The 20233-nt window shown below is 38.2% G+C and overlaps 1 protein-coding gene across 1 annotated transcript in view; it reads left to right on the top strand.

Moving 5' to 3' along the window:
- The window catches only part of CATSPERE (catsper channel auxiliary subunit epsilon), a 263038-nt gene that overhangs the window by 202966 nt on the left and 39839 nt on the right, over positions 1-20233 (top strand). Inside the window, exons 12-17 of the mRNA XM_044762713.2 lie at positions 6463-6521; positions 8549-8624; positions 12183-12235; positions 14301-14351; positions 14759-14792; positions 14861-14940. Coding sequence (XP_044618648.1) covers positions 6463-6521; positions 8549-8624; positions 12183-12235; positions 14301-14351; positions 14759-14792; positions 14861-14940 — 353 coding nt within the window. The remainder of the gene's footprint in view (positions 1-6462; positions 6522-8548; positions 8625-12182; positions 12236-14300; positions 14352-14758; positions 14793-14860; positions 14941-20233) is intronic.

The raw sequence follows: 20233 nt of genomic DNA on the forward strand, positions 1-20233 counted from the left end.
ATCAAAGGGACACTTCATCAAGAAGAAATAACTCATATAAATATCTATGCACCCAACACAGGAGCACCAAAGTTCATAAAACAACTATTAACAAACCTAAAAGAAGATATCAAAAATAACACAATAATAGTAGGGGACCTCAACACCCCACTCACATCAATGGACAGATCATCCAGACAGAAAAATCAACAAGGACACAGTGGAGCTAAATGAAAAGCTAACACAGTTGGACTTAATAGCCATACATAGAACACTTCACCCAAAAACAGCAGAATACACATTCTTCTCAAGCGCGCATGGGACATTATCAAAGATAGACCATAAATTGGGAAACAAGGCAAGCCTCTACAAATTTGAAAAAATTGAAATAATAACAAGCATCTTCTCTGATCATAACGCTATAAAGCTAGAAATTAATTACAAGAAAAAAGCTGAGAAAGGCACAAAGATGTGGAGACTAAACAATGTGCTATTGAACAAGCAATGGATCATTGAAGAAATTAAAGAAGAAATCAAAGAATACCTGGAGACAAATGAAAATGATAACATGCCATACCAACTCATATGGGACTCAGCAAAAGCTGTATTAAGAGGAAAATTCATCGCAATACAGGCACATCTTAACAAACAAGAAAAATCCCAAATCAGCAATCTTAAACTACACCTAAGTGAATTAGAGAAAGAAGAACAAACAAAGCCCAAAGTCAACAGAAGGAGAGAAATAAAAATCAGAGCAGAAATAAATGCTATTGAAACAAAAAAGGCAGTAGAAAGGATGAATGAAACAAAGAGCTGGTTCTTTGACAAGATAAATAAAATTGATAAACCCCTAGCCAGACTTACAAAGAAAAAAGGGAGAAAGCTCAAATAAACAAAATAAGAAATGAAAGAGGAGAAATAACAACAGACTCCGCAGAAACACAATGGATTATAAGAGAATACTACGAAAAATTATATGCCAACAAAATGGATAATCTAGAGGAAATGGATAAATTCTTCGATTTCTACAATCTCCCAAAGCTTACTCAAGAAGAGGCAGACAATTTGAACAGGCCAATCACAAGAAAAGAGATTGAAACAGCCATCAAAAGCATCCCAAAGAATAAAACCCCAGGACCAGATGGTTTTCCTGAGGATTCTACCAAACTTTCAGAGAGGATTTAATACCTATCCTTTTCAAGCTATTCCAAAAAATTAGGGAGGATAGAACACTTCCTAACACATTCTACAAGGCCAACATCACACTGATACCAAAGCCTGACAAGGACAGCACAAAAAAGGAGAACTACAGGCCAATATTGCTATGAATATAGATGCAAAAATTCTCAACAAAATTTTGGCAACCTGAATTCAGCAATTCATCAAAAGGATCATACATCAGGATCAAGTGGGATTCATACCAGGGGCACAGGGATGGTTCAACATGCACAAATCAATCAATGTGATACACCACATGAACAAATTGAGGAATAAAAATCACATGATCATCTCAATAGATGCAGAGAAAGCATTTGACAATATCCAACAGCCATTTATGATACAAACTCTGAAAAAAATGGGGATGGAAGGGAATTACCTCAACATAACAAAGGCCATATATGACAAACCCACAGCCAACATCATACTCAATGGGCAAAAACTGAGCGCCATCCCCCTGGAAACAGGAATGAGACAAGGATGCCCTCTATCACCACTCTTATTTAACATAGTACTGGAGGTTTTGGCCAGAGCAATTAGGCAAGAGAAAGGAATAAAAGGAATCCAAATAGGGAGGGAAGAAGTGAAACTCTCGCTGTTTGCAGACAACATGATCTTATATATAGAAAACCCCAAAGAATCCATTGGAAAACTTAGAAATAATCAACAACTACAGCAAAGTTGCAGGATATAAGATCAATTTACATAAATCAGTAACATTTCTATACTCTAATAATGAACTAACAGAAAAAGAACTCTAGAACATAATACCATTCACAATCAAACAAAAAGAATAAAATACCTCAGGGTGAATTTAACTAAGGAAGCAAAAGACCTATATGACAAAAGCTACAAGGCTTTTCTAAAAGAAATGGATGACAACACAAAGAGATGGAAAGACATTCCAAGTACTTGGATTGGAAAAATAAACATAGTTAAAATGTCCATTCTACCTAAAGCAATCTACAGATTCAACGCCATCCCAATCAGAATCCCAATGACATTCTTTACAGAATTAGAACAAAGAGTCCTAAAATTCATATGAGGCAACAAAAGACCCCAAATTGCTAAAGCAATCCTGAGGGAAAAAAAACACAGCTGGAGGCATCACAATCCCTGACTTCAAAACATACTACAAAGCTACATTAATCCAAACAGCATGATACCGGAACAAAAACAGGTGCACAGATCAATGGAACAGAATTGAAAGCCCAGAAATAAAACCACATATCTATGGACAGCTTATCTTCAACAAAGGAGCTGAGGGCATACAATGGAGAAAAGAACGTCTTTTCAACAAATGGTGCTGGGAAAACTGGAAAGCCACATGTAAAAGAATGAAAATTGACCATTCTTTTTCACCATTTGCCAAAATAAACTCAAAATGGATTAAAGACCTAAAGGTAAGACCTGAAACCATAAGGCTTCTAGAAGAAAATGTAGGCACTCTTTGACATCAGTATTAAAAGGACCTTTTTGGACACCATGTCTTCTCAGACAAGGGAAACAATGGAAAGAACAAACAAATGGGACTTCATTAGACTGAAAAGCTTCTTCAAGACAAAGGAAGACAGGATTGAAACAAAAAAAAACCCACTAACTGGAGAAAATATTTGCACGTCATACATCCCACAAAGGGTTAATATCCATAATATATAAAGAACTCACACAACAACAAAAAGTCAAACAACCTGATCAAAAAATGGGCAGGAGACATGAATAGACGTTTCTCCAAAGAAGATATACGGATGGCCAATAGGCACATGAAAAGATGTTCATCATCACTGATCATCAGGGAAATGTAAATCAAAACTACACTAAGATATCACCTTACACCCATTAGAATGACAAAAATAACCAAAACAAATAGTAACAAATGTTGGAGAGGTTGTGGAGAAAAAGGAACTCTCATACACTGTTGGTGGGGATGCAAACTGGTGCAGCCACTATGGAAAACAGTATGGAGATTTCTCAAAAAATTAAAAATAGAACTACCATACGATCCAGCTATCCCACTACTGGGTATCCATCCAAAGAGCTTGAAGTCAGAAATTCCAAAAGTCTCATGCACCCCAATGTTCATTGCAGCATTATTTACAATAGCCAAGATGTGGAAGCAACGTAAGTGCCCATCAACCGATGACTGGATACAGAAGATGTGGTATATATATACAATGAAATACTACTCAGCTGTAAACAAAGAACAAAATCGTCCCATTTGCAGCAATGTGGATGGACCTTGAGGGAATTATGTTAAGTGAAATAAGCCAGATAGAGAAGGACAATCTCTGTATGACTCCACTCATATGAGGAATTTAAAAATGCAGACAAAGCAAACAGATTAGTGGCCACCAGGGGAAAGGTGGGGTGGGGGGTGGGCACAAAGGGTGAAGGGGCACACTTACAAGACGACTGACAAATAATAAGGTACAACTGAAATTTCACAAGATTGTAACTTATTAAGTCAATAAAAATTTTAAAAAACAAAAACTTTGGTAAAATGGGATAGATCTCAAAATGTAGTAGATGTTATTACAGCACACTTTGTTGTTATAGACCTACCAATAAGACAGAATTCAAATAACATCCCTCAAGAAACAAACAAAGCAACAACAAACCTATATAGAGCAAATATGTGATAAAATAATGTCAGCCTTTAACGCAGATGCTAATTCTGTCTTTTGACTTCAGAATTATTTAAAAAAGAAAAACTGGTCTGACACTTTCTGCTTTCATTTCGTATTGGACTTGATAAAGTGCCTTGCGTGGACTCTGGCTGGAGGATGTTCATATGTATGACATCTATTTTCACATATATGTCTCTCCAGCAGTATGACCATTATGATGTGGCTGGCCTGAGCATTACTCAGTACTGTGCATTTTGCATACATCCTGCTCTAGAATTTAGTAAAATATTAATGTGTTTCCTTTTTAAAGCACACAACAGCTTTCTGTACTTTCCAACCATCAGCCCTTACAGGTCATCTTGAATAAACATACTTTCCCAGCATAAAAAAAAATACAATCCCATTTACAATTGCAACAAAAAGAATAAAATACCTAGGAATAAACTTAACCAAAGAGGTGAAAGATCTGTACACTGAAAACTATAAAACATTGTTGAAATAAATCGAACAAGACCCAAAGAAATGGAAAGATATTCTGTGCTCCTGGATTGGAAGAATTAACATAGTTAAAATGTCAATACTTCCTAAAGCAATCTATAGATTCAACGCAATCCCTATCAAAGTTCCAACAACATTTTTCACAGAAATAGAACAAAGAATCCTAAAATTTATATGGAACAACAAAAGACCCTGAATAGCCAAAGGATTCCTGAGAAAAAAGAACAAAGCTGGAGGTATCACACCCCTGATTTCAAAATATACCACAAAGCCATAGTAACCCAAAAAGCGTGGTACTGGCACAAAAACAGACACACAGATCAATGGAACAGAATTGAGAGCCCAGAAATAAACCCACACATTTATGGACAGCTAATATTCAACAAGGGTGCCAAGAGCATATGATGGAGAAAGGAGAGTCTCTTCAATAAATGGTGTTGGGAAGACTGGACAGCCACATGCAAAAGAACGAAAGTAGACCATTCCCTTACACCATGCAGAAAAATCAACTCAAAATGGATTAAAGACTTGAATGTAAGACCAGAAACCATGAACCTTCTAGAAGAAAACATACGCAGTACGCTCTTTGACATTGGTCTTAGCAGCATATTTTCAAGTACCAAGTCTCACCGGGCAAGGAAAACTAAAGAGAAAATGAACAAATGGGACTACATCAAACTAAAAAGCTTCTGCACAGCAAAGGAAACCATCAACAAAACGAAAAGACAACCTAACAATTGGGACAAGCTATTTGAAAACCATATATCAGATAAAGGGTTAATATCCAAAATATACAAAGAACTCATACAGCTCAACAAAAAAAACCCCAACAACCCAATTAAAAAATGGGAAAAAGATCTGAACAAAGATTTCTCCAAAGAAGATATAGGGATGGCCAAAAGGCGTATGAAAAGATGCTCAACATCATTAGCTATCAGGGAAATGCAAATCAAAACTACAATGAGGTATCACCTCACTCTGGTCAGAATGGCTATAATCAACAAGACAGGAAATAACAAATGTTGGAGAGGATGTGGAGAGAAGGGAACCCTTGTACACTGCTGGTGGGAGTGCAAATTGGTGCAGCCACTATGGAAAGCAGTATGGAGTATCCTCAGAAAATTGAGACTAGATGTACCATATGATCCAGCTATCCTACTGCTGGGTATTTATCCAAAGAACTTTAAAACTCAAAGGCATAAAGATACATGCACCCCTGTGTTCACTGCAGCATTATACACAATAGCCAAGACTTGGAAGCAACCTAGGTGCCCATCAAGGGACCAATGGATAAAGAAGATGTGGTATATATACACAGTGGAATACTACTCAGCCATAAGAAATGATGAAATCCGGCCATTTGTGACAACATGGATGGTCCTTAAGGGTATTTATGCTGAGTGAAACAAGTCAGAGGGAGAAATTCAAATACAGTATCATCTCACTCATATGTAGAAGATAAAAACAACAACAAACAAACACACAGCAACGGACATTGGATTGGTGGTTACCATAGAGGAAGGGAGGGGAGGGCCAAAGGGGTGATTAGGCACACACATGAGGTGATGGACTATAATTAGTTTTTGGGAGGGGAAGATGATGTAATCTACACAGAATTCGAAATATATTACGATGTACATCTGAAAGCTATATAATGTTATAATCCAATGTTACTGCAATTAATAAAAAAATAAAAAATATTTTCTCATAGTCTCAAAAATTACAGACAATAGATATCTGTAATAATTTAAAACCTCAAAGAAGAAATAAAAAGGTCCAGAGACAAAGGTTATTAGAAAACAGAGGAAAATGAAAAGTTTGCTATGCTCAGCATATAAATGAAAAATAAAAATAAGAATATAACAATAGCAAAAGTCAAATGAGGGAAAAGAGAGAAGTAATATAAATAAAAGGACTATGATAATATAAAATTAAAAGGAAAAATAACAAAAATGTAACAAAGTAAATCTAATGTATACATAATTGGAATTTCTGAGATAGAAAAGAAAAGAAATTGGAAAAAATCCTAAATATATTATTTTTCTTACCTAAACAAAGATTTAAATCTGTTTTGAAAGTATCCTTCAACCTTATTCCCAGTTTTCCTGCTTTACATGAACTTTTCAATTTTCTTTTTCAGACAGTAACATTTTCTCAGAATGTAAATTATGAAGCAGTTGATGATTACTTCAAGTTGCAGTTAAGTATGACTTTTAAAAGATCTTACTCAATATTAAGTATGCTATTCAGGCTATTGATTTGCAGGTATTCTTTTATTTAAATGACCTCATATCCTTTTAAATATCCAGATTTCTAATTCCTTTAAATGTATGGATAGATCTGAAATTAGTATTCTGTATAAAAATGTAGAATACTTCTTGTAATTAAACGGAAACATGATCTATCTGAAGGTTCCCATTCATCCAATTGAAGATGCAAAAAATGGGCTCACTCTTAACAATTTTGGAGCAAGGTTTATCAGTAATTCCCATTTTAAAGTCCCTATATACTATCCTTAAGCAAAAACTAGAGCTCTAATATCCCAGGAAGTCTTTAACAATGAGTAGAATCAAAAAACACCACCTTTGATTCTTGGAAGAAGGCAGCAGCTAAGCACTTAGTTTCTGCAGGAAGACAACCAACCTTGGAGTACGTCTTACGGCATTTATACGGTTACCATCATGTCCTCACTCAATATATTTTCTGGAAAAAGAGCATTGTTTTCCTAAGAAAAAAATCCGTTTTTCTTTAGTGTCCTGCTACTCCAAGTAAGTTTGAGTACCCAGTGTTTTCTAGGCGTTCCAAACACCCGGTGAACAAGAAAGGCATAGAGCTGTTGTCCTGGGCACATGTCTAGCAGGAGAAAGCGAACAGCAAGTAAGCAAATAACCCCGAAAAGTGTATGAAGAAAATAAAACAGAGTGAAGTGGTAGAGAGTGACCAGGGACAAAATGCTACTTTAGACACACAAGCCAAGAGAGGCTCAATTCACCCCTTTCCCCCTCACCCACCCACTTCTCTCTTGATTCTTCTAACACTGTGGGTTTCTTTAGGTGCTTTTGGTTTTGTGGATATGTGCTCAGAATTCCGTTGCTATAGAATACACATCGAATTGTCCAGGATACTTTAGGTCAGGCTGAGACTGGAGAAAAAACACCAAAAGCTTTTAAATCAGCCATGGTAGGAAAAAAAAATCTACCTATAAGAAAAATCAAGTAGAAAATTGAAGATGAAAATTTAGTGTCCCTCACAGATCTATACTATATTACCAAATTTCTCAAAGATTCCATCAAACAGAAAAAAAGCCATAACTGGTATAATTATAATTTCAAATTATAAAAAATAATTTGTAATTATTATTTCAAAGGTGTTAAGTGAGAAAAATGTATCAGAATTGACAAAATATGGTAATGATTAAAAAATATAAAAATATGCTATTTGTATCGCTTACTTGTTACATTTTATATCTAATATAGGATAGGTAAATATTAAAATGTAACAAACACTGGGAGAAAAAGGACATTTGTTTGTGGTTAGTTTGTTTGTTTCTTACCAGTTTTTTCAAAAAGTAAAAGCCTTAGTAGGGGCAGGGTGTGAATAAAGCTTTCCAAATTTCTTCTGTGACTTTTGAGTCCTCCCATTTTGCCTGAGAACAGAATGATTCATGTGTACTTCATAATCTAGAGGGCACTGAGTCTGTCTCCCTTTTGATGCCAGTCAGATGATATTATGCAACATAATGTGATTCAGAAAACTGCTTTCATAACTTACTCTTTATTGTTCCAAAAGTGTTGTCAATAGGAGGGAAAAATCTGTAGAGGCTAGAGAAGGAACTGATGCTGTGACCTTGGCCTTGTAATACCATTGGGAAGCAGGACAAGACGTCAGCACAGAGCCCTCTCCTCTGGAGACCAAGGGCGTTAATGAAATAGGGGGGTTGAAATGCTGATAGATGCTCGCTTCTATTTCCCATTGTGCCAACCCCATGCTGGCCACAATATGGAATATCATGAAGTGGGAGTGACTTCAAGGTAAGACCTCCCACACAGCTGCCTTAGCAGAAAGCAGCAAGCAGTCACCACCACCACCACCCTCCAGGCCTCTGGGATTCCTCATGGGGGTTCAATCACATCGTGTCCATGGCACTTTTCCTCTGCTCTACAGAAAGACAGTCATGCCTTCCTCCCTTGTGTTCTATAATCACCTGTATATGTTGTTTCTCCTAGACACCAGAACACCGGTCTTCTGCTTGTTCAGATTAGGCCTAGTGAATATGCAAGAACATGTCCAAGATCCCAAAATGTAAGTGACATGAGTAGAGGATCAAAACATTTACTTCAATAATGCATAGGTGGTAAGCTAAATAATAGACACTACCTCCATATGACACCACACCCCGACGCTTAGCAGTGTTTTGTAATGTTTCACTGTGGGGATAGCATTATTTTACTTTGGAAACAGAAGATTAGATTTCTGCCTTCCACGAGTTTACTATCCAAAGTGTGAAATATAAACATATACAAAAATGTAAAATTATTAGTTTTTGAGAATAAACAAAACTGTGTAAAGGAAAACTGAAATTAATGAGAAAAACTAAAGTTGGATATGGTTTGTCTGAGAAGACTGCTAGACATGTCCATATTATCCTGCATTTATTTATTCAGAAAATTTGATCATTTCTTCACTCAAAAAAATGTGTTGCATGCTCACTATGATTCTATGTGTCAGCCTGTGTGCCAGGTAATGAGAGTTACAAAGATGAAAAGACAGAGTCCCTTCCCCAGGGATAAACAGAAGCCAGCCTAACAGACCATGGGAAACACAGTTATCAAAGAGCCCAGAGGAAAGAGTGAGCAGTTTTGATTGATGGGGGTAAGGTGAAAAGACAGTGATGTATAAAATGACTGCTGAAGAATAAGCAGAAGTTGAGCAGGCAGATGCAAAGGGAATTCTAGGAAGAGACGTGCAAAAGCACAGCAATGTGAAATAGCAATGGGACGTTCAGGTAACCGTGGGTGTTATGAAATTAAACACAAATTCTTCACCACCACCACCTCTTTGAGTCTTTGTTCCACACTGAGGGATGCCTCCTCTCGTTACTCCTTCACAGTCTAACAAACATTCAATAAACATATATTGAGCACCTGCTGTACACCAGGCATAACGCAATGAGGAATACCTACGTGAAGAATTCAAAGTCAAACGAGACACTGTCCCTGACATTCAGGACCCCAGCATAAGGAATCTGTTCCTACTGGGCAAGATTCCAAGAATTTAGAGGGAGCCCTGAAACGAGGCAGACGTGCTCCATCCTTGAGCGCTGCTGACACACATCTCTTCCCCAGGAAATTGCCTGCAGGTGCATACCAACCACTGCCCTGGTGCATACCAGGACACCCGTCCAGCTTAATCTGCTGAGGAAGCAAGAAACAGCAACCTAGCGAGTTCCTGCCCCATCCTTGGTCTGTGTTTTCTATCTATATGAGATATTCAGTACAGGATGCCTTCTTGAGTCACCACAGTTTCCTCCATCACTTTCCCTGTCTTATCAATAGATTTGTTAGGGATCCCTATTCACCCTATCCTGCCCAGCCCTGAGTTCACATCCAAGCTCTACCCCTTACTGGCTTGGGCAAGCTACCAAACACTCTCAGTCTCAACTGCCTCCTTCATCAAAGGGGAAATGTGGCGTCTATCTCATGGTATTTATTCACTCTGTTGAGTGTACTAAATGAGATTACTTACATAAAGTGCCCAGAACAGTGCATGTCACAGAGTAATCACCTAACATTACTGTTTTCTTCCTTCCCTTTCCTCCTTGGCACACCCCAAGACATGGACAGTTCAAATCTAGCCGCCACCTGTGTCCATTGCAGGTAGCTTGTATTGACCCGCTCACTGAAACAGAATGGAGAAATATGCAATAGCCCTTTAGGCAACAGGAAAATGTGGCCTTGTGGAGGTAGTGTCCTCTAGCTATTCAAGAAAATCAAAACCTTAATACAAGTACAAGGTATGCTCACAACCAGAGGGACCTTTCTTTGTTCTCCTACACTGACCAGTAAGCAAGACATCAGCCTCCCACATAAACATTATAGAGACACAGGGCCCAGCTCTCTGCTATCATGGAACCAAGACCCCCAGAATTCTCCAGTTGGATGAAGTTAGGCCCTTGCTAAAACCTGCTGGACCAAATGGACCAGGGACTGAGCCCCTTTCCCCCTCACCCACCCCTCTCTTGATTCTTCTAACATTGTGGGTTTCTTTAGATATTTTTGGCATCTTATTATTTTTATTTTTGACATCTTTCTCACTTAGTCTTCACAGCCTGCAGCAGAGTAGCAAATAGAATAGGCAGCTCCAACAGGGCTGCATCTCAGTTTTTAACCATGCACCAAGAACCGGAATGCAATGAGGCCACGCTAGAAGGCCAGTACCTAGAGGGCCTTAGCAATTCCTTCCAAGGTGAATTTTCCCAGGGAGAGAGGACTACAATCTGTCCAATGCACTATTTACCAACGTTTCTGTGTTGAAGGCCTTTAGAATTCTTGTTTCAGTTCAATTGTTCTGTCTAATTAGAGGGAATATGCTGTGTCTGATTCTGAGTCCTGCCCTGTTTCTGCACTTCAGAGAACAGTATTAAATAAAGAAAACCAATGCACTCATTGTTTTTATTTGGGCTATATGTCAGAATTTCTCTATTTAGGTGTCCAGTCTTGGGGAAAATGTGTCAGCCCTATAGCAGTGGGTACCCTAGAAAACAGGCTTATTCATGGTTCCCACACTCTGTACTCACACTGCTGTTTATATTCTTAATCATTGCCATGATTGTTGATTCTGAGGCTAGGGGTGATTTCTATCAACTAGGACCCAGAAGAGAAGGTATGTTATGCATAAGATCATCAAGTGATGATGGGACCTGACTATGAAAGATTTGAGGATCTCAGTCAATCACTTTATGTTATATGGATAATTTAGTAAAGATAAATGGCTGGCCCATGTTTCTGAACACATTTGATGGGAAAACAAAGATTTAGTGATAATAGACAGCAAGGACTGTGGGTAGCATGGCTGAGAGAACAAATAATGTCCTGTGGGTGAGATTAGGTGGTTCAGGAAATAAAATCCATGAACTCCTGCTGTGGAGCATGCCTTTCAAGTGAAGCCTGAAAGGTCTTGGTTTAATAGGGACAACTCTTTAAATCCATCAAACTTGGCTGGACATCATTTTCTATCCCCACCCTCCTGATCCCCAAGTCCTTCTTTAGAGAAGAGAGTATTAGAGTTTTTTCAGATTCACCTTGCGGAAATATGCAACATACAGGACATGTTTAAGACAGTATGCAAGTGTCTATACCCCACCTATAAAGCCTGGGGTTGGGGGGAGACAGCAGTGAGTAAGGTGTCCTGGAGCCAGGTAGAAATGGAAGTAGTCATCTAAGTCAAGGAAGAACCAGGACTCTGGTTTAAACAGTCAAATCCATAGCTAGATATATGATACAAACCTGCCACTCGAGTCAGATGCATGCTGGAAGTTCAGAGTTAATAGTCATGGTTGTAGAAGTGCTGAAAGCAGTGAAAGATGAGATTGGATCAGTTCTCTGAGATACTGATGTAAGAAAGCAGAGGACCAAACTTTGGACCTTGCGAGCACTAAGGGCTGAAGGAAGAAAGAAAGAGAAAAAGTGATCACAGGAGAAGGAAGAAAACAGCACAGAGCAGTACAACAAAACGCCACATTTAAAAGGTTCTTACTTCAAATGTAATCATATAGAAATATAATTGCTTGCAGCTGTAGCAATATTTTAGATCATGTGAATTATAACAACTTAACTCACCACCCAAATTGGTTCCTTTTAGGTGTTCCAAGTAGCTGTTGGCTGTGATGGTAATAAATTCATTGCTGTTAAAGGGCAAGTATATTTGCACTTGACCTGTCTTACTCCTTACATTTTAAAACGAATGGTGAACTAAATGGTAATTACTAGTAATAACATTAGCCTAATGACTGACATGTCCATATGAAATCCAAAATTGAATTGACATTGGTGTCCAAAAATTGAATTGACAATTTGTCCAAATCAAATTTGTTTGAACTTCTCACCAAGTCAAATATTACACTTGAATCATACTAAAAAGGAAAAAGAATTAACCTCTTTCTCTATTACCAGCATTTTCTCCACCTTCTCTTTAACAAGGCAGTGTCCATCTTCACCATTACCTTAGCTCTTCAGTCTACAGCTCACATCCAGAGAAAGGAGAGGGAGAAACACTTACCTCTGTTTTCCATCCTACTCAAACCAGTTATAATTTCTTTTCTGTCAGAAAATTGCTTACATTCACATCAGAGAAGCCTCATTTCCTGTACCATATTCTATGGGAAACTTTTTTATAGCAAACCTAACAGAACCACCAGTGTTTCATCCAGAGAATCCCACGGTGTGACTTTTAATGATCCTACCATGATTTACAACAAAGCACACTGGATTTTGTCTCATCCACTTGCCACAGCTCTCTTCCTTCTATGTGGGAGAGAATCGAGGTCAGCATACTCAAATCTGTTTAACTGAGGTGAATTGGATGACGGAGACAAGCACTGTATCGCGATTCGTTTCCTGTGGTTAGGAGTGGGGTGAGAGTGGGGGAACATTGACTCATTTATTTATGAAAGGACTTGTTCTCATCCGAAACAGATGTCTACTCATCTGTCATGCTAATAGCCTTTTGAGTACTGAATTGTAATAATCAGTAGCTGGATTGATAATTAAATATTCCCCTCTCATTCAGCAAGGAATTTGCATTTCCCATAATTCCTTTTCAAGGAATCACAAAGGCTAACATTTTTACAGCCTATAGCATTCTATTTCTGCAATGGCCTACATCCTTGCTCTTTAGAGTACAGTCTATGGACCAGCACTCGCATCCCCCAGGAACTTTTAGAAATGCAAGCTCTCAAGCCTCGTCCTACACCTGCTGAGTCAGAATCTCTATTTTAACAAAATTTTTAAGAGATTAGTAGAAGCATTAAAATTTGAGAATAACTGCTAAGCAACGTATTACCATCAATTCCCAGTACCACTGCATGCAGGTTTCCTTCTTCAGTGAGACGCCAAGCAGCTTGAATCAATCTGTTTCTGGCAGGGTCTAGACAGCAATTATCAAGGTTGATTGCTCAACAGAATCATCTGGGGAGCATGTTTAAAAAACATAGATTTCAGGACCTTACTTCAGGCCTTTTGGTCAATGACCCACTGCTCTGGAACCCTAAAAACTGCCCTAATATCTTATATTCAGGTTGTGGTGGACCTAAGGTTTTCACAGTCACCAAAGGACACCTATAGGGTCCAAGTTACTTCTGACAGGAGAGTTGTCAATGAAGGAGGGCATCTCTTGAGGTCTAATTTGGGTTCAGGGTGAGAGGCGGTCTAGACTTCCAATATCTATCTAAATACAGTGGTGACTAGGGTTCCTTCTGAGTTACACTAGAAGCAGCCAGAAAAAAATGGTTGAATGAATAATTTAACTTACTAAAACTCTATCATTTCATAGACGTGATAGCCTTATGTCTGCATGAACCCTAACCAGAAATTATGTGAATCCTCAAAGTAGCTGCTTATCTGCACAACTGAGTACCTAGACAATTAGAAATCCATGTTTTAAAAAAGTTTATAAGGAATAAAACAGTCCAAAAAGCTTTGTCTTCATTTTGATAGATATTCTGTGAATTTTTCACATGTATCAAATATAAAAGGTAAATCAGTAGATTATAAATTCTGGTGTCTTCAGAAACAGCTGTGAAGCTGATCTTTAAAAATAGAGATGCTAGAGTCAAACACCAACCTCAGAGATTCTAATTCAATATATGATGATTCTGTGATACTCTCGAGTCTGAGAATCACTGAGTCAAATGGTTAAATGTCTGTGCAATTATATAAGGAATGATGCTATTACAGCTTCATTATGTTTTATTTTTTGTAGATTTAATAAAAAAGAATGTCTTCAGCATGACTTTATTTACATTATCGAAAAGTAAGAAATATTTTTTAACATAAGCACTGAGTTTTATAATAATGTACTACCAATAATTTAGAATCAGTTAGTATTTACTCCTATTTAACATCAATGTTTTCTAATATATGCATTTATTTCTATAAATTTACCTCTAGTCACTGCTTTTGCTACATCTCACAAGTTTTGATAAGCTGTGTTTTCATTTTCATTTAGTTCAAAATATTTTTAAATTTCTCTTGATTTCTTCTTTGACCCATGTGTTACTTAGAGGTGTGTTGTTTAATCTCCACATATTTGGGGAGTATTTTGTAATTATCATTATCTATTTGACTTTTGTGATACCTCCTTACCCAAACAAAGCAATGGTTTTAATTCTTAAGTTTGAAAAGAGGAAAGATAAGTAACAAAAAATGTCTTTTTTACAGGTCATTTCTGAGGAATCGACCATCTAAAAACTTGGTAAGAAAATTATAATTTTGTCAATCAGCCAAATATAGAAAATAACTAAAGCATTTTTCCTTTTCTAGAGAGTAAGATATAATTGGAAAGAATATGGCTGTCCATTGAGACTTGATTTCAGAGAAAAGTTTCACCCTTTGCTTCAATTGTAAGTATATTCTCACTAAAATTTTCAACTCACTTTGAAAGTTTCAAAGTAAAAATATGAAAAGAAGGCTAATTAATGATTCATTTAATAATAAATATTTTTGAGCACCCAATATATGTGACACTAGGTTTTCAGTACTAGTTACACAGAGTTGGACAACCCACGGTCCCTGCATGTTGAGGGAGGTTACAACTTAGCATCTGAGACCTAAGTGGCTAAGAGAGCTGAGACTCTTCAGGGATGCAAGCAGTCTCTTATGCCGCCCTTTAGAGATCCTCTCCAAATCTCTCTCCAGGCTGTTCCCAGCCACCCCTGCCTGTTTGATAGGAATGACCTTCCTCAGGTGACAAATGACTTTTCTTTCCACAGGCCAGTAATAACTGAAAGCTTACAAGGAAAGAAACTAGATTACAAATAAGGGACAGTACATTGGGGAAATTTCAAAAATAGTATCTCTAACTTAATTCTTATAAACAATATTTTATAATAAAAAATGAATAAAATGCTATGAGGAAGGCTTTTCCAAGTAATTTTGTATTAGTTTGCTTGCCTGTCTGACTTTATTCTTGATTTATGATTATAAAAGTTACACAGCTTGTTAAAAAATTTAAAATATAGAAAAATATGAGATACATGACCCACATTTCTATTGTTTTGCTATTATAAATGAAATTGTGATGAATATCCATTTACATACATGTTTAGACACTTGTCCCGATATGCCATTAGGATAAAGTACTGGGAGTGAAATTCCCATGTATAAAACATCAAAACTTTAGTCACAGATGTCAGTTTTTGGGGCCCTCTTAGGCTGAAGACCACTTCTGAGATTTCACAGGGTGGGCAGGTGTAGAGTAATGAATCAGGTGCTCCAATCTAGTTTTGCCATCAGAGCTCTCCCTATCGGGATCTAGAAGGCCTCTGCCAGCATGTTCTGCCCCCAACTCCTCACCCACGGCCGCTCTCAGATTCTGCGCTGTGCCCTCACCCTCTTACATCATCCTCCCACAACTCTCTGTCATGGGTTCTCTGAGTTATCAGGCTAATTGGCTATCCTCTTTAGTTTCAATCTTCTTCTAGACATCTAATCATGCCACTACTTTTCCCGGGCACCCTTCGCTTCTTCCCCCACTGAGGCCTAGTTTTGTCTTTGTTTATTTTGTTTTTGCTTTATGTAGTGCCTAATCCCCCTGGGGTAAAAAATCTTAATGTTCTTTCCCAGAGAACTGCACTCTTCACTTCAATTCATCATTATTAAACACCAACTTTGTACCAATTACTGTGCTAGGCCCTGGGAATTCAAAGATAAATGAGACAGGATATCCGCTTTGAAAGGCTCAAGAGTCTGATGAATTAGATCGACATCTGAGCTAATAGGCTAAGTGGAATGATAGACAGGAATGGCATGGGTAGTGGTATTGAAACTCAAAAGAAAAGAATCCAACTCAGCTATGGGAGGGAGAGGGGCTCTGGGAAATGTTCCTAGAAAACTTGCATTTGAGTTGAGTCACTGAGTGTTAAAGGATAATGAATATTTACCTGAAGGCAAGGGAGGAAAGGAGAGGAGAAGTGGGGTAGGTAATAGTACGTTCCACTGGGTAAGCCTTTCAAGCAAAAGTAATAGTTTGAGGAAGAAAATTCATAGTTCAAACAGTATAATGTTGTTGGGGCATAAAGTGAGGCATGAAGTGTCAGGAGAAGAGGCTGGGAAACCAGCTAGGTGAAGTCCAGATCATGGAATGCTTTCTGTGCATTCTTATGGTAGAGCATATTTGGTCATGCTCAAATCAAATCAAATATTCACTTTAACTACGCTTCTCTGGGAGATGTGTAGAAGATGAATTTCAGGGAAATGAATCTAAGTAAGGAGACCAGGTAGTAAACTGTATTGATGGTCCAGGGAAGAAAAGACCAAATGGCTGAAATAGCAACAAAAACAAAGAAGAGGAATCATTTGTGAGAGAAATTAGTGATTATAATAGGCAGGGCTTGATAACTGATAGATGTGAGTGGTGAGGGAAAGAGAATGAGCAAAATGAATGTGATGAGTCAAAGATGATATCAATCAGAAGAGAGGTTCCACAAACTTCCACCACCATATCTATTCACCTTCAAGCATCTGTACCCATGAACTTTGTCTGTCTGTCTTCCTATCTTCCTATCACCATAGATGAACTGTATATGTACCTAAGGCCTGTCCCTCCATTTGTGAACTGGATCCCTGCACCCTTTCCAAATTAAGAACATTGCTCCTGGGGACAGCCCGGTGGCACAGCAGTTAAGTTCACACGTCCCACTTCGGTGGCCTAGGGTTCACCAGTTTGGATCCCAGGTGCGGACCTACACACTGCTTATCAAGCCATACTGTGACAGGTGTCCCACATATAAAGTAGAAGAAGATAGGCACAGATGTTAGCTCAGGGCCAATCTTCCTCCACAAAACGAGGAGGATTAGCAGTGGATGTCTGCTCAGGGCTAATCTTACTCAAAAAAAAACAAAACATAAAAAACAAGAACATTGCTCCTGGAGTTCTCCCTTCTCTCCCCAACATCATCAACTTTTCCCTCTCTACTGGATCATCACACAAATATGCAGTGCTTTCCCTCACCAAAACAAAATCCCTCTCTTGACCTTGCTGCCCCTTTAGCTACTATCCTCACTGTCACCAATTCCTCTCCTATTCTCTCCCAAATCCCTCTCAGTCAAGGTTGTACCCCCGCTACTCCACTGGCACAACTGGCCAGCATGACCAATGGCCTCCATATTGCTAAACCCAATGGTCAATTCTCAGGTCTCACCTTACTTGATCTCATTAACAAGAATTGATGAAGTTGATCATTCCCTCCTACTTGAAATATTTTCTTCATTTGGCTTCCAAGATAACACATTCTCCTACTTTTCCTGCTACGTCACTGGTAGCTCCTCTTTAATTTCTTTCTTTTTTCTTTCTTTCTTTTTTTTTAAGATTGGCACCTGAGCTAACATCTGTTGCCAATCTTTCTTTCTTCTTCTTCTTCTCCCCAAAGTCTGCCAGTACATAGTTGTATATTCTAGTTGTAGGTGCTTCTGGTTGTGGCATGTGGGATGCCACCTCAGCATGGCCTGATGAGCATTGCCTTGTCTGCACCAGGGATCTGACCGAACCAGTGAAATCCTGGGCCGCTGAAGCGGAGTGTACAAACTTAACCACTCGACCACTGGGTGGCCCCTCTCCTCTTTAATTTCTTAGTTTATCCTTTTCTTCATGACCTCTTAATGCAAGAATGACCCAATGCTTTTTTTTCTTTTCACCATCTCAACTTGCTCTTTTAGTGATGTCACCCAGTCTCGTAGACCTGAATGTCTCAAGATACTGATAAATTCCAAAACTCTATCTCCAGTCTGAATATCTCACCTTGTATTGGTCAAAGATGGCTAGGCTATGCTGCCATAACAAATAAACCCTAATACCTCAGTGCTTAACTCTTTTCCTGTCACAGTCTGAGATATATCATAGCTGTATCATCTGGACGTGGCCTCCTAGGTTACCACTGTGAAAAAAGAAAAGTGGAAGAAGACTGGAGGATTGTGTGGGACGTCTTAAAGGGTCTGCCCTAGAAGTGGTTTACATCACTTCTATCCACATCCTGTTATCTGGAACCTAATGCCACAGCCCCAGTCTAATTCCACAGTGAGTTAGAAAATGTAAACAGGCATAAGGATATTTGGTGAGCACTAACAGTGTCTGCTAAAATTCTGAACTCCAGGCCCACAAATTCACTTAGATGTTGAATAGATATATCACTTTTCCATTTAGATACTAAATAGATGTAGCAAACTTAACCTGTCCAAAACCAAACTCCTGATCTTCCCCTCCAAACCTGCTCCATCAATACCTTTGCCCACTTCGATGATTCCAATCCCATCCTCTGGTTGTTGGGTCAAAACTTTGAACTCACACCTGACTCTTCTTTCTCTTATCCCCTACATTCAATCCATCAGCAAATCCTTTTGGCTCTATCTTCAAAATACATATAGAAGCTGACTGTCACCACTTGAACTGCTACCACCCTGATCTAAGCTATTATTACTCACTTCAATTATTACAATAGCCTTTTTGTTGGTCTCCCTGCTTCCACTCTTGCATTTGTATAGCAGTCATAGTGAATCATTTAAAACAAAGTTAGAGCACATCACTCCTAAGCTCAAACCCATATCACTGAGTAAAAGCCAAGTCCTCACAATGACTTAAAGGGCTCCATGTGATCGCTGTCCCTGTTACCTTTCTCCCGTTGAGCTTCACCTCACTCAATCCACTCTATTCACATGGCCTCCTTGCTGTTCCTCAAGGAAGCCAAGCGTATGCCCACCTCAGGTCCATTGCACTTGCTGTTTTCTGTGCCTGCAGTGCAGTGCCTAGATGTTCATTTAGTTTGTTCTCTCACCTCCTTCAAGTCTTTGTTCAAATGTCACTTTCTCAGTGAGGCCTATGCTGATTGTTCTGTTTAAAATTACAAACTCTCTCTGCACCACTTTCACACCTCACCTGTCTTTTTTGTTCATTTTACTTATTTAGCTTGTTTATTGTCTTTCCTCCTCTACTGTAATGTAAGCTACAGAAAAGAGCTTTTCTTCTGTTTAGTTCGCTGCTATATCTTCCCACATCTAGAACATTGCCTAGCACGTAGTAAGCAACCAATACATATTTGGTGAATGAACTCATGAATTTTATGTTTATGACTTCCCCAACCTGGACAAATAGTAATACCATCCATTATAATAGAAAACAGAAAATAAAGGGTAGGCTTAAGGGAGAAGATGACTAGTTGAGTTTTAGATATCTTGGATTTGAGGAGTCTGTGTAAAATCCAGAAGGAAATTCCAATAAAACGTTAAATTGAAGCATCTGAAGTTCACATAACCTGAGCTAGAGATATATAATTGGAAGTCAATAGCAATTTTGTGATATTAAAAATAGTTATGAGTGATCAGAAAGAGCTACTGGGTATCTGGGAGGTCCAATTGCACCCCTATTCCCTGACCAAATGCATTTTTTAATGAAATCTAGGTATATGCAGTTTATGAGAAAAATTGCCAATAACTGTTAGACCTCAGAAGAATGTTCAGCAAGTTTGCTAAATTCAAAATCAATATACAATAAATAAAAGTCTCTGTACATCAGTAAATGCTAAGTAAACTAGAATAGAATGGAAAAATTATTCCATTCACAATGGAAAAAATGAAATAAAGTAAGAATAGATTTAATAAAAGATGTATAAGACATTTATGGCAAAAATTTTAAAACATTATTAA

This window comes from Equus asinus, chromosome 30, assembly GCF_041296235.1.
Source record: "Equus asinus isolate D_3611 breed Donkey chromosome 30, EquAss-T2T_v2, whole genome shotgun sequence".
NCBI lineage: Eukaryota > Metazoa > Chordata > Mammalia > Perissodactyla > Equidae > Equus > Equus asinus.